The 20,499-nt window shown below is 37.9% G+C and overlaps 1 protein-coding gene across 3 annotated transcripts in view; it reads right to left on the bottom strand.

Moving 5' to 3' along the window:
• LOC137003673 (NACHT, LRR and PYD domains-containing protein 12-like) overlaps positions 1 to 20,193 on the bottom strand; it is a 66,828-nt gene extending 46,635 nt beyond the window's left edge. Inside the window, exons 1-9 of one of the 3 annotated variants that reach the window (XM_067363909.1) lie at positions 20,051 to 20,193; positions 19,775 to 19,859; positions 18,227 to 18,422; positions 16,292 to 18,122; positions 9,622 to 9,792; positions 8,574 to 8,747; positions 6,022 to 6,192; positions 2,995 to 3,165; positions 1,857 to 2,030 (exon numbers count right to left, since the gene is read on the bottom strand). In XM_067363909.1, coding sequence (XP_067220010.1) covers positions 1,857 to 2,030; positions 2,995 to 3,165; positions 6,022 to 6,192; positions 8,574 to 8,747; positions 9,622 to 9,792; positions 16,292 to 18,122; positions 18,227 to 18,260 — 2,726 coding nt within the window. In that variant the 5' untranslated portion in view covers positions 18,261 to 18,422; positions 19,775 to 19,859; positions 20,051 to 20,193. Of the gene's footprint in view, positions 1 to 1,856; positions 2,031 to 2,994; positions 3,166 to 6,021; positions 6,193 to 8,573; positions 8,748 to 9,621; positions 9,793 to 16,291; positions 18,123 to 18,226; positions 18,423 to 19,774; positions 19,860 to 20,050 lie in introns of those variants that run through there. The other 2 variants (XM_067363908.1, XM_067363907.1) reach the window with 2 other exon arrangements.
• Positions 20,194 to 20,499: the final 306 nt, after the last annotated feature.

Genomic DNA, 20,499 nt, shown 5'->3' with positions numbered 1-20,499 from the left:
CACAGGAATAAATTACTTTGTGAAATATATTCAAATAGAAAACAGTTATTTTAAATTGTAATAATATTTCACAATATTACAGTTTTTACTGTATTTTTAATTAAATAAATGTAGCCTTGGTGAGCAGACGAAACTTCTTTTAAAAATCTTAGTGGTTCCAAACTTTTGGACTGGACTGTAGAGTACATTTGATTTACAGTAAATATAATCATTTTTTGAAGTTACTTTTTCTTTAAAAAAAAAAAAAAAACAAGACCAAACTTATGTCTAAAACATTCTTAAATTACAACCATTTAAATTTAGTGTAGTGTTACGTATATTCTCAAAAAAGGGAGCAACAGTTTTTTTAATATGGTTAGCTTAGACTTTTCCACTCTTAGGGTTAATCCTTTTTATACCCTAAACAGGCAACGTGACTCAGGAGTCACATACAATTCAAAACGTGCTAAATAACAACATAAACAACATATGACAATTTTTTTTTTCTTCAGCACCCTAAGACAATGTTCAGAATTAATGTTAGCAGTAATATTATTTTTTTTCCAACAGATAAGTAAGTTTAATATATAATTATCTACTTCAAAATCTGAATGTTCTCCACCACTGGCAGCCATGTTGGATTTAGATCAGGCTTACTAATAGATCACTGACAACTTGAAGCAAATCATGTGACCACCATACTTGAGACAGACCAGGCATTGATAAATGATAAAAGGATTTAATAAAAAAATTGTTCTTATGTCCCAAAAAAGACAATAAAAACTATGTGACTCGTGAGTCACGTTGCCTGATTTAGGGTTAAGTAGTGCTGGTGATGAGTGCGCTGATGAGGTGCAGGTGGCGGTGATTGGAGGGTGCTGGAACCTGGCGTGTCTGTGACAGTCAGATAAATAACTGAATTATGCACGTCATCCTTCAACTGCTTTTTGTTTCCGATTATTGGTTCAAAATAGCAGCATAAACGTCCAGCCTTACACTTGATTGCAGTTGTTGCAGCTAAGGGTGGCCCAACCAGTTATTAAGTTTAGGGGGCAAGCACTTTTTCACACAGGGCCATGTGGGTTTGAATTTTGTTTTCCCTTCATAATAAAAACCTTCATTTAAAAACTGCATGTTGTGTTTACTTGTGCTATCTTTGATTCATATTTAACTTTGTTTGATGATCTGAAACATTAAAGTGTGACAAACATGCAAAAAAATTAAAAATCAGGACTTTTTCACACCACTATAAATACTTGAAAACAAAGTCTAATGGTGTTATTTAAAAGAAATTAGAGCAACACTCAGTCCTAAAGCAAACTCATAAGAACAGACACTTCCCATGGATCAGAAGGGCAAAAGCTCACTAGATCATGATTTTCAGTATGAATACAAAGTGTGAAATTAAGGTCTCAAGATCTTTCTGGCTCTTAAACAGGATGTGTGAGAAACATCAGCAGAGAAAACTGTGAAACTGCATGTTTTGAACATCTGGAGACTCATAGACCTGCTGTAGAGATACAGTGAATCTGGGCTTGATGGAAAACATCTGTGTTCAGAAAACAATTTGACTGAAAGGTTATCTAGAATTTGTAATGAGAAGTGTGCACAAAATCAAAATTGTGCATGTTAATTGTCAAGGTATACCATACTCCAGAACAGCACATATACTGATCCATGATGTGTATTTGACCTGTAGCTTGTACCACAACTAAATTGTGTTGATTATCATCATCAGAACTTGCAGCATTTTATCTAATCTTGATCATATTGATGCAACAAATTGTCTAGCTTAATGTATAACTAAAATAATATATTTGTTATGAATATTTAGCCTGCATACAACTAATTTTGTTAATGATTTCATCCCGTCTTACCTCAGTGTCTTCAGTTGGCAGGTTGGATCCTGTAGTAAATCACTAAGCTCCTTCACTCCTGATTGTCCAGGATCATTTCCTGTGAGATCCAGCTCTATCAGGTGTGAAGGGTTTGATCTCAGAGCTGAAGCCAGAGCTTTATAACCTTCTTCTGTTACACTGCATTTAGAGAGTCTAGAACAGGAATGAAAACATTCAGCTGGTTAATCAGTTAAACCTGAACAACATAAATCCTCAGAGAATTTTATTTTGTTCTTTTTATGAATGTATTGAAAGTTAGTTGCAAAAACTGACAACCGAATATGGAGGCAAACAAGAGGAGAAAGAATGAAAGATAATCTCTGCGTATACTGATGAATTACAGCACAGCCACAGAGGTTCACAATAATGTAAAAATGATGTTTTCTTTTGTCTCTGATAGAACACCATCTTCTAGCCAAGTTTCATATAAAGGATTCTTCTTACAGTAAAAGCAAACGTCGCTAAGACCAAAAGAGTAAGAGTGGAAGGAAACATGCACACACTCATACTGCCAAAGCTCAAAGACACCACCTTGTGCACTGAGCCCAACTTGATCTTTAACATTAGATCTTTCCTTTCCTCAATTCAATTACTCTTAATGAAGAAACACAACAACAATAAAATAATACAATGACAAACTCGCTTATATTAAATATCAAACTTTTATCAACAAAACAAATAGGACTGATGACATGGTATACTTGTGTTGTTACAAATAAATAAAAGGTATTTGTATTTTTCCCTTAATTTAAAACAAATGCTTAGATTGTGTTATTAATGAAAACACATCAACAATAAAATAGTACAATGACAAATTCGCTTTTTAAACGTTGGACTTTTGTTACCAAAATGAATAAAACGGATGATATGGTATACCCACATTGTAACAAATAAATAAAAAATCTTTGGATTTTAAAACGAATGCTTATTTTGTAGTTCATTATTATTATTATTTTATGAAAAACACAACAACAATAAAACAAAGACAAACTCACTTATATTAAACAAAGTAATGCAACGTTTATTAACAAAAGTTCTCTTGCGCTTTTCCTTCTGACAACATCCTGTCAGTCACTGCACCTCACTCTCGTCATGTGACTCCTGTGGCTAAACTTACCTCAGTATCTCCAATTTACAATTTAAATTCTTCAGTCCAGTGCAGAGCAGCTTCACTCCTGAATCCTGCAGATTATTATTGTTCATGTTCAGATCTTTCAGATTGTTATCTGATCCAAGAACTGCAGCCAGAGCTGAACAGCTTTTGTCTGTTAAGTTACAGTCATTTAACCTACAAGAGAAATAAATCACAAAACAGAATTATTATATTATTATAACTTGTGTCACGTCAATTATACTTTTTTCGTAAGTTGACTAGGGAAGGCGTAGGACATAGCATAAGCTTTGTGAACTGCAAGAGTTTTACACTTTCTTCGTACGTTGAATACGGAAGGTGGTCTGGCAGAAGCTTGATATTTGACTTCATAACTTGTTTAAATATTGATTTTTTTTACACAAATGTATCTGTTACAATATAGAAAGGCCAGAGACAGAAGAACACAATTCAGGATGTTTAAGTAAGCATACTGGTAAGTTCCAATGTGACTGAGTGTGTGAGTGCCCGAGTACGCACTGGAATGGTGTAAGTCCGGTGGATGGCTGGCATAGGGAGTTCTGTGCGTACTTGGCCCAACCCAGGTACTGGTTCCAAGAGTCCTGGTGGCCATGACAGAAGGTATGGAGGAAGCGGCCGATCTCTTGAATCTTCCGTTCCATCTGCCCGTTCGATTGAGGGTGGTATCCCGACGAGAGGCTGACGGTCACACCTAGGAGCGAGAAGAATGCTCTCCACACCGAGAGATGAACTGTGGTCCTCTATCCGAGACAATATCTTCAGGGATTCCGAAGTATCGGAATACGTGGTTGAACATGATCTCCACAGTTTCCATGGCACTAGGGAGTCCCTTCAGAGGAATAAAACGACAAGATTTAGAAAATCTGTCCACAACAATGAGTATTCAGTTTTCTTCTGGAGCATGAAGTCTTGACGTTTCTGGATCCAGGTCGATAAGAGAGGGTGAAGTTAAAGCGTGTGAAGAACAACGCCCAATGGGACTGTCTGGGGTTGAGTCTTTTAGCTGCTCGAAGATACTCCAGGTTTTTATGGTCGGTTAGAACCAGAAAGGGATGTCTGGCTCCCTCCAGCCAATGCCTCCACTCCTCGAAGGCCAACTTGCCAGCAAGAAGTTCTCGGTTGGAACTGGAAGTGCAGAGAAACAGTTCGGAAAACAGGTGTCGCTCTACTTCAGGACTTCTCCCGTCTTGTGCTGCTCCAACCACGGACGCCCTAGAATAACGTCAGCGGTGATCCCTCCAGAACCAGCAAATGGATGTTCTCCACATGAAGTATCCCAACTTGGAGTTGTAATGGTCCAGTACTCCGACTCACATGTCTTCTGCTCACAGGTCTACCGGTTATTGAGTGGATCTGGTAGGTTGACGGCGTAGTCTTGGTCTTGAGGCCAAGCTGACGGCAGAGGGCACCAGAGATGAAGTTTCCTGCTGACCCAGTATCGAGGAGTGCTGTAACTGGAATGGAAATATCAGCAGCAGTAAGTTTCTCACCAATGGACGAGTCCCACAAAGGTTTTCCAAACACTTTTTTGAAGTGGTCAATGAAGCTGGAATATGACTGGACCACAGGGTTATTTTAGGACCATATGGAATTCGGCCCATTGAAGCGCTTTGCCTGATAATTGTGAGATTAGAAACGCTACCTTTGAGTATTCAGTGGGGAATAAGTGCGGTTGCATCTCCAGGGTCAGGGAGCATTGCAGGAGGTATCCGTTGCAATCCTCCGCTGAACCAGAGTAGGGCACCGGTTTGGCCATGGGACTGGCGTAAACAGGTGGTGAGGAAGAGGTGTTGGTGTTTGCGGAAGTGATGCCAGGAGCTGATGGCGGTGGGTGAACGGTGAATGTGCGGCGCAAAGCGTCAACCAAATCCAAATCCGGGGTGGCTCATACTTGTGTTCCGCTGTTTAGGTCCGGTCTTCTGTTACAATATACAGTATCGCTTCACTTCAGAAGGCCTTTATTAACCCCTTAAGCCCGAAGTGTCCCACCGGTAGGACCCCCCATGAAAAAATTCATAATCAAATTACTAAAAGCAACCACTGAAAGGAATAATAGGTATCATTTTAAAGCTTAAAAACTCAGCTTTTTTAATGCATCTAACCAGTTTACGACATCATTATTTACAGCAGATTCTCACGATTAAAATAAGTCTAACATCACCATAATCCAATAAACAGATTACGTGATATTGCTCACAAATTTACGACACATAAAACCCCACAGGCGCACAAATGCTATCACATGGCATTTTTGGTTATAATTTCATGAAACATATAGATTGTAGAAAATGGCACATTATTACTTATACAGTAATAATTATTACAATAGATGCTCCCGATTGAAATGAGTCCAAGATCAACATAATCCCATTTGTTGTTCACGAGTTTCTCCACGTGAAACAACGATTTTAAAAATGACCTTCAAGGGGTGACAAGGACTAAACAACAATGGCTACCTTGGTTCCAAATACTGTAACTTTTGATTTCTTCATGCAATCACCACACAATTTGATCTAGACACAGCTCATATATATATATAGGAACATCAAAAAAAGAATGATCCCGCTAACTTATTTCCTTCATGAGATACTCCATTTTAAATTAGAAAGATTTGTATTATTTTATTTATTTATTTATTTGCAGTTTCTCAGCATGAGGAATGTCCAAAATAAAAAAATAAATCTTTCAAACGATACCAACCTTTTGACTCTCCTTGCTTTAGATTTGGAGTTACAAATCTTTACTTTTTTGTGTCACTTTGAAGAGTTTTCTAAGCTATGGAAGAAAACCACTGTTCTCCCTTTACAGTAACTGAACTAATTAAATTATTAATTAAATATTTAAAGTGTGGTGTCACATTTAAATTGTGTTTTTAATTTTCTGTTTAATTGCATTTCTTTATATTGTTGTGACTGAGAAAAAACTGCTCTGACTAAAATATGTGAGGAAATATTATCAGTAACATTACAATTAAAAGTAATGTAATATTTTAAATAAATGAACAATGCCCACGTCAGTGTGTTGAGTTGACAGTGTTTATCCTGCAGTAGAGCAGCGATCTGATTCACTCCTGTGTCTCCTAGTTCATGTTTACTCAGATTCAGCTCTCTCAGGAGTAACGGGTTTTTACCCACAATTCTCTCCACATACTGACAGGCTTCATCTGCAGCAGCCCTCAAAAACCTGCAGAAGAGTTAATTCAGTTCTCAACTAAATGTCTGTTTCATTAGAAACATGATTGATATGATAAAAAAAGACAAGCTCTAGTTAGTTATTTATATTTAACACTTTTCTTTGAACATTTAAATACACAAATAAATATATACAGTGGTGCTAATTTTTTTTTTTTTTTTTTTGCATGTTTGTCACACTTTAAAGGGTTAGCTTACCCAAAAATGAAAATGCTGTTCTTTATTACTTACCCTCATGCCGTTCCACACCCGTTAGACCTTTGTTCATCTTCGAAACACAAATTAAGATATTTTAGTTGGAATCCGATGGCTCATTGAGGCCTTCATAGGGAGCAATGACATTTCCTCTCTCAAGATCCATAAAGGTACGAAAAACATATTTAAATCAGTTCATGTGAGTACAGTGGCTCAATATTAATATTATAAAGTGACGAGAATATTTTTGGTGCGCCAAAATAACGAAATCTGCTGTTCAGACGCCAAAGTCATGTGATTTCAGCCGTTGGAAGTTTGACACACGATCTGAATCATGATTCGATACACTGATTCATTGTGCTCCAATACTTCATGAAGCAGTGTTTTGAAATCGGCCATCACTAAATAAGTCGCTATTTTGTTTTTTTTTTTGGCGCACCAAAAATATTCTTGTCGCTTTATAATATTAATATTGGTCCACTGTCTCACACGAACTGATTTAAATATGTTTTTAGTACCTTTATTCATCTTGAGAGAGGAAATGTCATTGCTCCCTAATGAGGCCTCACTGAGCCATCGGATTTCAACTAAAATATCTTAATTTGTGTTCCGAAGATGAACGAAGGTCTTACGGGTGTGAAACGGCATGATGGTAAGTAATAAACAGAATTTTCATTTTTGGGTGAACTAACCCTTTAATGTTTCAGATCATCAAACAAATTTAAATATGAATCAAAGATAACACACATAAACACAACATGCAGTTTTTGAATTAATGTTTTTACTATGAGGGAAAACAAAATCCAAACCCACATGACCCTGTGTGAAAAAGTGCTTGCCCCCCTTCCTCCCCCCTGTTAAAACATAACATAACTGTGGTTTATTACACCTGAGTTCAGTTTCTCTAGCCACACCCAGGCCTAATCTCTGCCACACCTGTTCGCAATCAAGAAATCACTTAAATAGGACCTGCCTACCAAAGTAAAGTAGACCTAAAGATCCTCAAAAGCTACACATCATGTTGAGATCCAAAGAAATTCAGGAACAAATGAGAAAGAAAGTAATTGAGATCTATCAGTCTGGAAGAGGTTGTAAAGCCATTTCTAAAGCTTTGGCACTCCAGCGAACCACAGTGAGAGCCATTATCCACAAATGGCGAAAACATGGAGCAGTGGTGAACCTTCCCAGGAGTGACTGGCTGACCAAAATTACTCCAAGAGTGCAGCAATGACTCAACCCTCCAATGTGGCAGAATTACAAACAATTCTGCAAAGATGAGTGGGCCAAAATTCCTCCACAGCGCTGTAACAGACTCATTGCAAGTTATCGCAAACGCTTGATTGCAGTTGTTGCTGCTAAGTGTGGAACCAACCAGTTATTAAGTTTAGGGGGCAAGCACTTTTTCACACAGGGCCATGTGGGTTTGGATTTTGTTTTCCCTTCATAATAAAAACCTTCATTTAAAAACTGCATGTTGTGTTTACTTGTGCTATCTTTGATTCATATTTAAAGTTGTTTGATGATCTGAAACATTAAAGTGTGACAAACATGCAAAAAAAATAAAAAATCAGGACTTTTTCACACCATTATAAATACTTGAAAACAACGTCTAATGGTGTTATTTAAAAGAAATTAGAGCGACACTCAGTCCTAAAGAAAACTCATTATAACAGAAATGTCCCACAGATCAGAAGGGCAAAAGCTCACTAGATCATGATTTTCAGTATGAATACAGAGTGTTAAATTAAGGCCTCAATATCTTTCTGGCTTTTAAACAGGAGGTGCATTTTTTGAACATCTGGAGACTCATAGACCTGCTGTAGAGATACAGTAAATCTGGGCTTGATGGAAAACAACTGTGTTCAGAAAACAATTTGACTGAAATGTTATCTAGAATTTGTAATGAGAAGTGTGCACAAAATCAAAATTGTGCAAACTTGTGTTAATTGTCAAGGTATACCATACTCCAGAACAGCACATATACAGCACATATACCACAGCTAAACTGTGTTGACGGTTATTATCATCATGTCAGAACTTGCAGCATTTGATCTGATCTGATCTGATCATTTTGATGCAACAAATTGTCTAGCTTAATGTATAACTAAAATAATATATTTGTTATGAATATTTAGCCTGCATACAACAAATTTTGTTAATGATTTCATCCCGTCTTACCTCAGTGTCTTCAGTTGACAGTTTGGATCCTGTAGTAAATCACTAAGCTCCTTCACTCCTGATTGTCCAGGATCATTTCCTGTGAGATCCAGCTCTATCAGGTGTGAAGGGTTTGATCTCAGAGCTGAAGCCAGAGCTTTATAACCTTCTTCTGTTACACTGCATTTAGAGAGTCTAGAACAGGAATGAAAACATTCAGCCTTGCTAATAAGTTAAACCTGAACAACATAAATCCTCAGAGAGAATTTTATTTTGTTCTTTGTATGAATGTATTGAAAGTTAGTTGCAGAAACTTACAACTGAATATGGAGACAAAAAAGAAGAGAAAGAATGAAAGATAATCTCTCTGTATACTGATGAATCACAGCACAGCCACAGAGGTACACAATAATGCAAGAATAATGTTTTCTTTCATCTCTGATAGACCACCATCTTCTAGCCAAGTTTCATATAAAGGTTTCATCTTACAGTAAATGCAAACGTCGCTAAGACCAAAAGAGTAAGAGCAGAAGTAAACACGCACACACTCATACTGCCAAAGCTCAAAGACACCATCTTGTGCACTGAGCCCATCTTGATCTTTAACATTAGATCTTTCCTTTCCTCGATTCAATATTACTCTTAATGAAGAAACACAACAACAATAAATAGTACAATGACAAACTCGCTTATATTAAACATCAATCTTTTATCAACAAAACAAATAGGACTGATGACATGGTATACTTGCGTTGTTACAAATAAATAAAAAGTATTTGTATTTTTCCCTTAATTTAAAACTAATGCTTAGATTGTGGCTCATTATTATTAATGAAAACACAACAATAAAATAGTACAATGACAAATTTGCTTTTTAAACATTGAACTTTTGTTACCAAAATGAATAAGACGGATGATATGGTATACCCAAAGATTTTTAAAACGAATGCTTAGTTCGTAGTTCATTATTATTATTATTTTATGAAAAACACAACAATAAAACAAAGACAAACTCACTTATATTAAACAAAGAAATGCAACGTCATGTGACTCCTGTGGCTAAACTTACCTCAGTATCTCCAATTTACAGTTTAAATTCTTCAGTCCAGTGCAGAGCAGCTTCACTCCTGAATCCTGCAGATTATTATTGTTCATGTTCAGCTCTTTTAGACTGGTATCTGATCCAAGAACTGCAGCCAGAGCTGAACAGCTTTTGTCTGTTAAGTTACAGTCATATAACCTACAAGAGAAATAAATCACAAAACAGAATTATTATATTATTATAACTCATCACGTCAATTACAGTTTTTTCGTAAGTTGACTAGGGAAGCCGTAGGACATAGCATAAGCTTTGTGAACTGCAAGAGTTTTACACTTTCTTCATACGTTGAATACGGAAAGTGGTCTGGCAGAAGCTTGATATTTGACTTAATAACTTATATATTGAATTTTTTTTTACACAAATGTATTGCTTTGCTTCAGAAGGCCTTTATTATCCCCTTAAGCCTGTAGTGTCCCACCGGTGGGACCCCCCTGAAAAAATTCATAATCAAATTACTAAAAGCAACCACTGAAAGGAATAACACAAATAGGTATCATTTTAAAGCTTAGAAGCTTTTTTAATGCATTCAACCATTTTACGACAGCATTATTTACAGCAGATTCTCATGATTAAAATGAGTCTAACATCAGTATAACCCAATAAGCAGATCACATGATATTGCTCACAAATGTACGACACATAAAACCCCACAGGCGCACAGATGCTATCACATGGCATTTTTGGTTATAATTTCATGAAATATTCAGTAAACATACAGTAGATGCTCCCGTGAAAAGAACGCTTTTAAAAATGACCATCAGGGGGTGACAAGGACTAAACAACAAACGCTACCTTGGTTCCAAATGCTGTAACTTTCGATTTCTTCATGCGATCACCACACAATTTGATCCAGATACAGCTCACATACATAGGAACATCAAAAAAAGAATGATCCTTATTCCTTATTACTACCTTATTTCCTTCATGAGATATTCCATTTTAAATTAGAAAGATTTGTATTATTTTATTTATTTATTTTGCAGTTTATTTGCAGTTTCTCAGCTTGAGAAATGTCCAAAATTAAAATAAAATTCTTTTAAACAATACCAACCTTTTGACTCTCCTTGCTATAGTTTTGGAGTTATGATTAATTACTTTTTTGTGTCACTCAGAAAAATACCCTCAGGGTTTAAGGGATCAACCCCCTGGAACTGTGTGGAGTAGGTTTATGACAGATGGATGTGGATGGAGACACTTTCTTGAGCTCATATTCGTGACTTCTGTTGACTGCCATTATAAAGCTCAGATGTGTCAGGATATTTATTAACATTTCTTCGATTATGTTCATCAGAAAGAAAAAAGTCATATACACCTAGAATGGCTTGATGGTGAGTAAAGCTTGGGCAAATTTTCATCTGAAAGCAAACTAATCATTTAAAGAGGACCTATAACATCCCTTTTACAAAATTTAATATAAGTCTCTGTCCCCAGAATGTGTCTGTGAAGTTTCATCTGAAAATAATTCACAGATCATATATTATAGCTTGTCAAATTTGCCCATACTTGGGTGTGAGCAAAAACATTACGTTTTTGTGTGTGTCCCTTTAAATGCAAATGAGTTGCTGCTCCTGGCCCTCTTTCCAGAAGAGGGTGGAGCTTTAACAGCTCATGCTTTGGTTGCTCAACAACAACAAAGCTGGAGAATCTCACACAGCCAAAATGAGGATTGTCAGTAACAGTCTTCAGCCTTACATTTTTCAAACCAGTCGACACTGATGGAGAAAATGATGGAGACATTTCTGAATGGTTAGTGGTGTAGGAACTGTGGACGAACCAGACAATTGAATCATTCAGATGATTCTTTTAAACATAATCCTAATTCAGAATCAAGTTCCGACTCCAGCTCGTCTGCAGAGTAAACCCAGGCGGATTAATTTTATGACACCCCATGCTTCCTGATAGCAGGTAAAGTGACAAACCAAATGGTCACCCAGGAAGATAAGATTCTTTGACCACCCAGATCAAAGAAACAGAGAAAACAATGCAGGCCCCATTTGTTCTCTAAAAGACCTAACCTCACAGAAAACTCAACAGAGACTGTTATACAACTAAAACTACATCAAAATTGTTCCAAACAATTTTAAATGGACTTATCAAACATATTTTAACTACATACATTTTACATTATGTGTTCACAAATAGTTATGCTTTAAAACACTCAACAAGTCATGTAAATGTGTTAATTTTTGACTGAATGAACCTGGGTTCACCTGATATCCTGACTTGAATGAAATCTGTTTAAAATGTATTGTATTCCATTTAATAGAAATTATGTTAAATTGACACTCTCTGCTGAAGCAGACCAGGATGTAACACCCATGTTTTACTGGGGGCAGAGAAAGCCCTTTTGAAATAGGACAATATCTGATTGGCCAAGACTCCGCTGAGGTGTGAAAACAACTAAGCTTAAATAGCCAAACTGCAAGAGAAGACTTGAGTTTTTTTTTTTTTTAGATACAGTTTTGTTGTTGACGTAAGCAGAACCATGGAGTAACAAGAAGAACAGACGAGCCGCTCATTCAAGCCATTCAAGTTTCACTCACTTTTCTTTTCTTTGCTTTTACTTAATTTTCTTTTCCGTTGAAAGTCTCGTGTTCTAAGTATTACTGCAAAGTTCAACCAACAACTTACTGCAACGCAGATGAATGTGTGTGTGTGTGTGTGTGTGTATGTACATGTGTTTGTCTTAGATTAGTTTGTGTAAGAATAAATAAAATATCTTGTAGATGTTTAAAAGAAAGTGTCTCGTATTATGTGCTTCTATGATTTAATGTCTTACACTGTCGATTTAAGTTACCTGCTCTAATCAGAAGAGCTTATGGCTCGAGCAAATGAACGCTGGACGAATCAGTTGCTCGGTCGTAAACTTACAACTCTTTATAATACCCTGATAAATTATTTCATTTGAGCTAATTTTACTTCCTAGGGTGTGTTAGCCCTACAGTGGATAAATTTATGTAGTTGCTGTGGAGTTTATTCAATTCATCCACTAGCATGTGCCGTCATGTTAATCTTTTGTGCAAATCCAGCATTGAATTTACCCTCGTTTGTGAAGCAGTCCGGCGTAAAATGACGGCATGGCAACAACACTCTATTACAACAAATCTTCCTCTTCTCTAAAGCAGCCCAACATGGCCTCACCCCTTTTGTTGCATGTTCTCGGGGGTGGGGTTTATGTAAATTTTAGGGTTAGTGAAAAATGCCTCTATTCATACATCTTGTTGCTATGAAATCTTTAATGATTTAAGTAGCTAAGATTACTTAAATCTAAGAACCTAAGAAATTGTATTAGTTATTAATATTTCAAGATTAACATTAACTGGATTAAAGCAATTTAAGTTTCCTTGATTATTCATAGTGATGAACCGATGGCCGATACTAATATCTTAGAGAGCAGGGTAGCCAATGGGTGAAATGTCATTAATTTAATGATAGTAAAAACACCACAATTGCTGAAATTAAATTAATATTTATTTTACTTTATAATTATGTTACAATAGCTGGTTGTGAGCATTAACATGCACGACGAGAAGGACAGAAGTAGAACTCTTTAATAAATCCACAAAGAAGGTAATCCATAGACAGGTAAAACTAGGAGACAACTACACTACACATGAATGATACCGGACAACAAATGACTGAAACCACAGGGCTTATATACATAGGATAACAAGGTGGGTGATGGAACACAGCTGGTGGTGATAATGAGGTGATCAGTAACTATGGGAACAGACTAGTGGTGGGAAATAGTACAACACAAGTCCAGAAACAAGTCCAAAACAGAGTGCACATGTAACATATCGCCCCCTCCCGGAAAGGCGCGTTCCCGCGCCGTGGAGAGGGGAAGATGAAGATGAGATGCTGAAGATGGTGTAGGAGGTGGCTCAGGAGGCGGACGGCTAACCAGGAGGAGGCGAAGTGCAAGAGTCCAGGGTGGTGCAGGTATAAAGAAATCCAGGGAGGTGTAGATGGTGAAGACCAGGGAGGTGCCTTGAACAGAGGAAGACGTATACCCATCCAGGCCACAGCCAAGACTGCGCCCCATGCCGGCGTCGCAGGCAGGAGAAGTCATGGTGATGTAGTTATAGATGCCACCATGGGGACGATCGGAAGCGACGATGACATCAGAGTTGGAGCCCACTGTGCAGCCGGAGCGTCGAAGACTCGTAGGGACCCCGATGACCTGAGCGACCACGACGGAGCCACAGCGACGACCCCCCGAGGTGGAAGCAGGTATCCAGAGGGCAGAGGCAGAGGTGGAGCTGGAGCGATCGGGGGCAGAGGTGGAGCCTGAGGGAGGGCGAAGGGTGAAGAGGTGGAGGGCCAGAGAGCAGCAGATGGCCCGTAAGTCCGCAGTGGAGGTGTGGCGATGTCCGACCCAGGTGGAGCCGACGTGCAGAGGGAACCCAGCGAGGCCGAATGCCCGATGGTACCAGCTGACGACAAGGGTGGAAGGAGCGTAGGTGTAGGAGCCAGGTCGAGGGGTAGAGGGGGAGTGGAGAGCTCTGAGGCTGGAGGCGGAACCCAAGGCTCCTCAAGCCCAGGAGGAGGTGGCTTCCAGCAGTCTCGAGGTGGATCCCCACCACTGAGAGGAGATGGAGGAGAAACTGAAAGGCAGATGGGAGACAGCGATGACTGGGTGACAGGCGTGGCTTGGGACAGAAGAGAGGTTTGGAGAGTGCAGCAAAATCCTTCAGAAGATGAACGAGTGTCAACATGATTTTGGAAAGGTGGTGGGAGAGGGAGGCTGGGAGGGACCAGAGAACTAGACATATACCAGTTAGATTCGGACGGTAATAGAACAGGTAGCAGGTTAACCTCTCCAAAATCAAAAAAAGTCACCAGTGCATGCCAAAAACTCACTCTCAGTGGCAGAAGTTTGGGTGGGGCTCACTTCCATACCCTCGTATTCCACTAGAATTCCCTTTGCGACGGATGGTACAGCCGGCTCGCACACCTGGTCAGTCCCGTGTTGCTCAGGCTCCGTGGTGATGTTCTGCTCGGTCACTCCCGTTGGCGCTGGATCGAACATCGTGGCAAAGTCCTTATCACGGTCTGCGGTGGGCTCATGCTGCCGTTCCTCGCAGTCAGGTTGTTGATGGCTGGGCACTGGAGTAGGAGTGGGACTGGCATTGTTGTCGCAGAAATCCACGGTCATCGAAGATCCACATGATGCCAGCACCCACTCCACGTAATCAGGGAAGCTCCCTCGAGGCCCTTCCCCGGACAGCTGCGCTTTGGTAGCGGTGTTGAGGCTGGCATACAGGAAGTTGCAAAGGCTGCTATCCGGGAAGTGTGTCGATGGTACCAAAAACAAAAAATCGTCCAAATGTGCCTCAAGGGAGTGGTCCATCTGCTCAAGGCAGATTAACAGAAATGCAGGTGTGTACATGGTGACGAAAAAGAACAGTGAAACACGAAAAAACACTGACACGGAAAACAACAAAACATGCCGCAATCTGTATAACTGTTTTGGTCCGGTATTCTGTTACAATAGCTAGTTGTGAGCATTAACACGCATGACGAGGAGGATAGAAGTAGAACTCTCTTTAATAAATCCACAAAGAAGGTAATTCATAGACAGGTAAAATGAGGAGACAACCACACTACACATGAACAATACCGGACAACACATGACTGAAAACACAGGGCTTATATACATAGGATAACAAGGTGGGTGATGGAACACAGATGGTGGTGATAATGAGGTGATCAGTAACTATGGGAACAGACTAGTGGTGGGAAATAGTACAACACAAGTCCAAAAACAAGTCCAAACAGAGTGCACATGTAACAATTTACTAAATTACAAGTAAATATTTTAATTTAAACTTGATAAAAAAACTAATTTGTTGAAAACTTAAAATGTTTACATCAAATATGATACAACAGACTTTTGATAAATGATTATTTGTAAAACTCTCAATCATCTACGTATTGCAGTACAAACATAATTAAACTACAGAACTATCCATAAAACTAAGCATTTAAAATATCAAATTATTGGGAGATACAGAGTACCAACTTATAATAATATATTTGTACTTTATTTAGCCTGTTATATAAAAATAACATTGTTTTATAACATCTGTACCAAATTATGATTTTTTATGCATCTGAATAAAAATTATCTTTTTTTCCTTATATGTCAGGCTTTACCGGGTAAAGTCCCCGATGTACTTCAAACGAAATCGAAGAACAAACTGATGTGACGTCATTTCGAACAAAATCAGGCCGAAACGAATATATAAAGTATTATAATATAAACGGGACGTGACTTTGCTGGAGTGCCGATTACAGAGCTTGTGTAAACAAACATATCCACAAATCCTTGCTAGTTTCTCAATTTTATTGTGTTTATTTTGTTACTGAGAGGAAAGCTCCCAACATTTTTACATATTCATTTAACCATCATTCTCAGCAGTGTGGGCGGCGTCAGATGTTCACTTACAGTATATCGCTGCTCAAGTATTTCAAGCTACGTTTTACCCCTAAACAAAGATTGAAAAAGAAATTCTCTTGAATATATCGGGGCCTTTATGTTCATTTTCATGATGGGGATTCACTATAGAATAATGTAGATAAATGCATTTTTCAGATGAGAGCAAAACATGACAAAACATATTAAATGACTTACAGAGCTCTTCTGGTGGTTTTGATGACTGCCGATAATCTAATGAGACACTCGTCTGATTTCTTGAATTTCTGAAGCTCAAACTCCTCCAGCTCTTCCTCTGATGTCAACAGCACAAAGACCAAAGCAGACCACTGGGCAGGTGAAAGGTCACCAGATGAGAGACTTCCTTTGCTAAGGTGAGTCTGAATCTCCTTCACCAGAGTTTGGTCGTTCAGTTCATTCAGACAGTAGAACAGATTGATGGATCTCTCTGCAGACAGATTACCTTCTAATTTCTGCTTAATGTACTGAACTATTTCCTTGTTGCTCTGGTCATTGCCGTCTTGCTGTGTCAACAGACCCCGTAAGAGTCGTTGATTGGACTGGACTGACAGACCGAGGAGGAAGCGAAGGAAAAGGTCCAGGTGTCCATTGTCACTATCAAGCGCCTTATCCACTGCAGTCTTGAGAAAATCAATCATGGTTTCATTTTTGTTTTCCTGTTCTGTAGACTCATGAACAAACACACTTTTCTTGTTGATGTCTAGAAACAGATGTGCATAAAGGGCTGCAAAAAACTCTTGAATGCTCAAGTGAACAAAGCAGTACATGGTACCAAGAATGATCCCTGTTTCCTCCTTAAAGATCTGGGTACACATGCCTGAGTACACTGATGCCTTATAGACCTCAATACCACAGGCTTTCAGGTCTGTGTCATAGAAGATCACATTGTTTCTCTCCAGCTGATGAAATGCCAGTTTCCCCAGTGAAAGGAAGGCATCTTTATCCCAGTAAACATCTGCTGCGTATTCTCCATCATATTTTCGGCGGCTCTGCTGGATCTGAAAGCGGAGAAAGTGTGTGTACATTTGTGTCAGAGTCTTGGGAGTGTCTTCAGTGTTTGTTTCCTGTTGTGTTTTAGAGATCTCATCAGCCTGATTGTTTTTCACATCATTATTTCTTTTCTCCTCCAGAATGTTCTGGAGAACAGTGGCTGAAATCCAGCAGAAGACTGGGATGTGGCACATGATAAAGAGACTCTTTGATTTTTTAACATGATCAATGATTGTGTTGGCCTGATTTTGATCTGTGAATCTTTTTTTGAAGTACTCTTCCTTTTGTGCGTCACTGAATCCTCGTATCTCTGTCAGCCGGTCGATACAGTCAGAAGGAATCTTACTGGCAGCTGCTGGTCTGGTGGTGATCCAGATGAGAGCAGAAGGAAGCAGATTTCCCTTCATGAGGTTCGTTAGGAGAACATCCACAGAGGCAGGTGACGATACATCACTCCACGTCTCATTACAATCAAACTTCAGAGGAAGGCGACATTCATCCAATCCATCAAGGATGAACAGGACTTTGAATGGATTCCTTCTTGTAAGGTTCAGTCCTTTTGTCTCTGGGAAAAAATGAGTTATAAGGTCCATCAAACTTAGTCTTTCTTTCTCCTTTAAGTTCATCTCTCTGAATGGAAGAGGAAATATGAAACTGATATCTTGATTTTCTTTTCCTTCAGCCCAGTCCAGAACAAACTTTTGCACAGAGACTGATTTTCCGATGCCAGCGACTCCTTTTGTCAGTACAGTTCGGATCTCCTCATCTTGTTCAGGAGCCTCGAACAAATTTGTGCATTTAACCTGAATCTCTTGAGCTTCATGACGCCTGGAAGCAACTTCAATCTGTCTGACCTCATGTTCAGAATTGACCTGTTCACTGTCGCCCTGAGTGATATAGAGATCTGTGTAGATGTTATTCAGAAGTGTGGAGTCACCATGCTTCGCAATTCCTTCAAACACACATTGATACTTCTTCTTTAGGCCACATTTTAACTGATGAATGAAGACCAGATCAACTAGACACAGGACCAAAAATAGATAGTTTTAATCTTAATTTATAGTTTTATAGATAGTCTACATCAATAAGTGACAATCTGACAGATGGTCATGAGTCTCTGACCTTCTAGAGCACCAGCAGCTTCATCTTGCTTCATCTCTCTCAGGTAATGTAGTGTGAGATCAAGAACTGCTTCTTTGATACTGCATCTATTCTCATTAAAGTCATTTACTAAGTTTTTTGTGTTCTCATTTTGTAATATTTTCTTAAATTTTTCCAGCTCTTTCTTCAGAAATGTGATTATTTTGCTCTCAAGATCCTACAAAAAAAGTAAAAAAAAAAAGACAATAGCCATGTACATCTACATATGGTCAGCACAATTAATTAATTAATAAATAATAATAATTAATAAAAAAAAAAAAATCCATTTAAAAGACTATCATGCTAACCAGCTGTTATTTTTCACAAATAGAAAAAAAGTGCTTAAAAAGAAAATTAAGTGATCAAGAGTAATTAACCCTCTACCGCATAGTGTTGCCATATGGCAACATACTCTTTATGTTCATTTCCTTGCCACCGTCTCTTTAAGAGAACATTCTAGTTTTTTTTATTGGTAAGAGAAGACCTTAATTTAGCCAATGATGTGCTTTGGTTAAGTCACATGACATGCTTTTTTTTTCTGTGACGCGATATCTGACAGACTGCCATCTCTTGTCGGTAGTTGCTGAAAGCAAACTAAAATGTCAGTAACAAACAAGGACCTGCCCATGTCACATTCAAAAAAAAATGTTAACATCATCTCAGGTAAGGTATGATGACATATTCACCACTCAAAAATGTTTTTATGAAATTAGTTTTTGGTAAATCGAGAAAATGTCTGTGTTGCCATATGGCAACACTGCGCAATAATGGAATGACATTATTATAATAGGTTAGATAGCTAGCAAAGATCAGCTGCAGTCTGTTAAGCTATAACAATAAAAACATTAATGCTACTGATATAATGTTGATTAGTTGTATGTTAAGGACTGCCATGGGATTTGTATTATGGATTAAATCAACATCAGAGATCTGCCATCACAGCCATGTATACTGGCCCAGACCAACCACTGTCCTACCATGGTGTCTCAAAAAGGCAGGTGCAAGTGGCTGTAAGTGTATTGTAAGTGTGAAGAGCACCAAATGTGATTTCTACATGTGTCTCACCTTTGGAAAAAAAAAATGCTTTTTGAAGTTTCATACAGAAAAAAGGTGAAATTTAAAGAATATAAAGCATTATTCAGCAAAAGAGAATGGAAAAACATGTTGGAAAATAAGTATAAGGTATTGTTTATAATTACTGCTAAAACTTATAATAGCACTAATTGATTCAATACAAACAACATTTCTGAGGAAAAATATGAACTATATACACTTACACTTATTCTAAGTTTTTCCACTATTGTACGTTGTTGCCATATGGCAACATATCATAAAGTACCTTAAAATAATATTTTTTTCCAAAAATTTTTTTACAGCACTTTAAGTTAAGCCATTCTAAGAAAAGAAAAAGAGTCAAATATTTTTTTTTATAGATTTATCATAATGCGTGCGGTAGAGGGTTAAATTTAATTTCTTTGTTCAATAACAAATAATGTTTGTTTGGTATAACTATTAAACATTTTTTCCTACCTGGAAGATCCACAGGAGATTGTCTTTGAAATTCTTGTGGTTCCCGTGAGTCTGAACTTCTGAGTCTAATGTCTGATATCGAAGCCTGTTATCAAATAAATACAATAAAATAAAATACTGATTTTGCAGGTAAAATATAACAGAAAGCTGAAAAAATGTTTTCATTAGCCATGAAAACTTGATAACTTGAAACCATAAAAATGTTTCATGATTGGTATTCACTGATATAACTTTGTTTGTAAATTTGTGTGACCAAACATTAGAAACACAAAATACCTTTTATTAGATGATGGTTTTTCCCCACTGAAGTTTGGTCCTTCTTGTTTTGATCGGTCTCTCTTCAGAGACACAGAGCTGGACACATGTGATCCTGATCTTACACTAATGACACAAAGTAACTGAAAAAACACTGTGTAATTTTGTTACTGGAATGAGTTCTATAAGGTTCCCAGGAATTGAGTTTTATTGTGTCTTATGAAGACTTCAGATGAGCAACACCTGTGAAGAGACGGCGCCAACCCTTGCGAGGACTTCAAATGAAGCAAACTCTGGATCAACATGCACATTCCAAAAATTTCTATATATCCTAATTATTGTTAACATGTATTCATTACTTCCATTAGCTCATTGTTTCTACCTTAAATTATTTTGCTAACAGTGACTGTAAATTAAATAGAATACATTGTTACATTGTTAGCTAACTGTGTGATTATATATGTACATTT

Source organism: Chanodichthys erythropterus, chromosome 16, assembly GCF_024489055.1.
Source record: "Chanodichthys erythropterus isolate Z2021 chromosome 16, ASM2448905v1, whole genome shotgun sequence".
NCBI classification, from domain to species: Eukaryota; Metazoa; Chordata; class Actinopteri; order Cypriniformes; family Xenocyprididae; genus Chanodichthys; species Chanodichthys erythropterus.
This window is presented reverse-complemented; position numbering and strand designations above follow the sequence as displayed.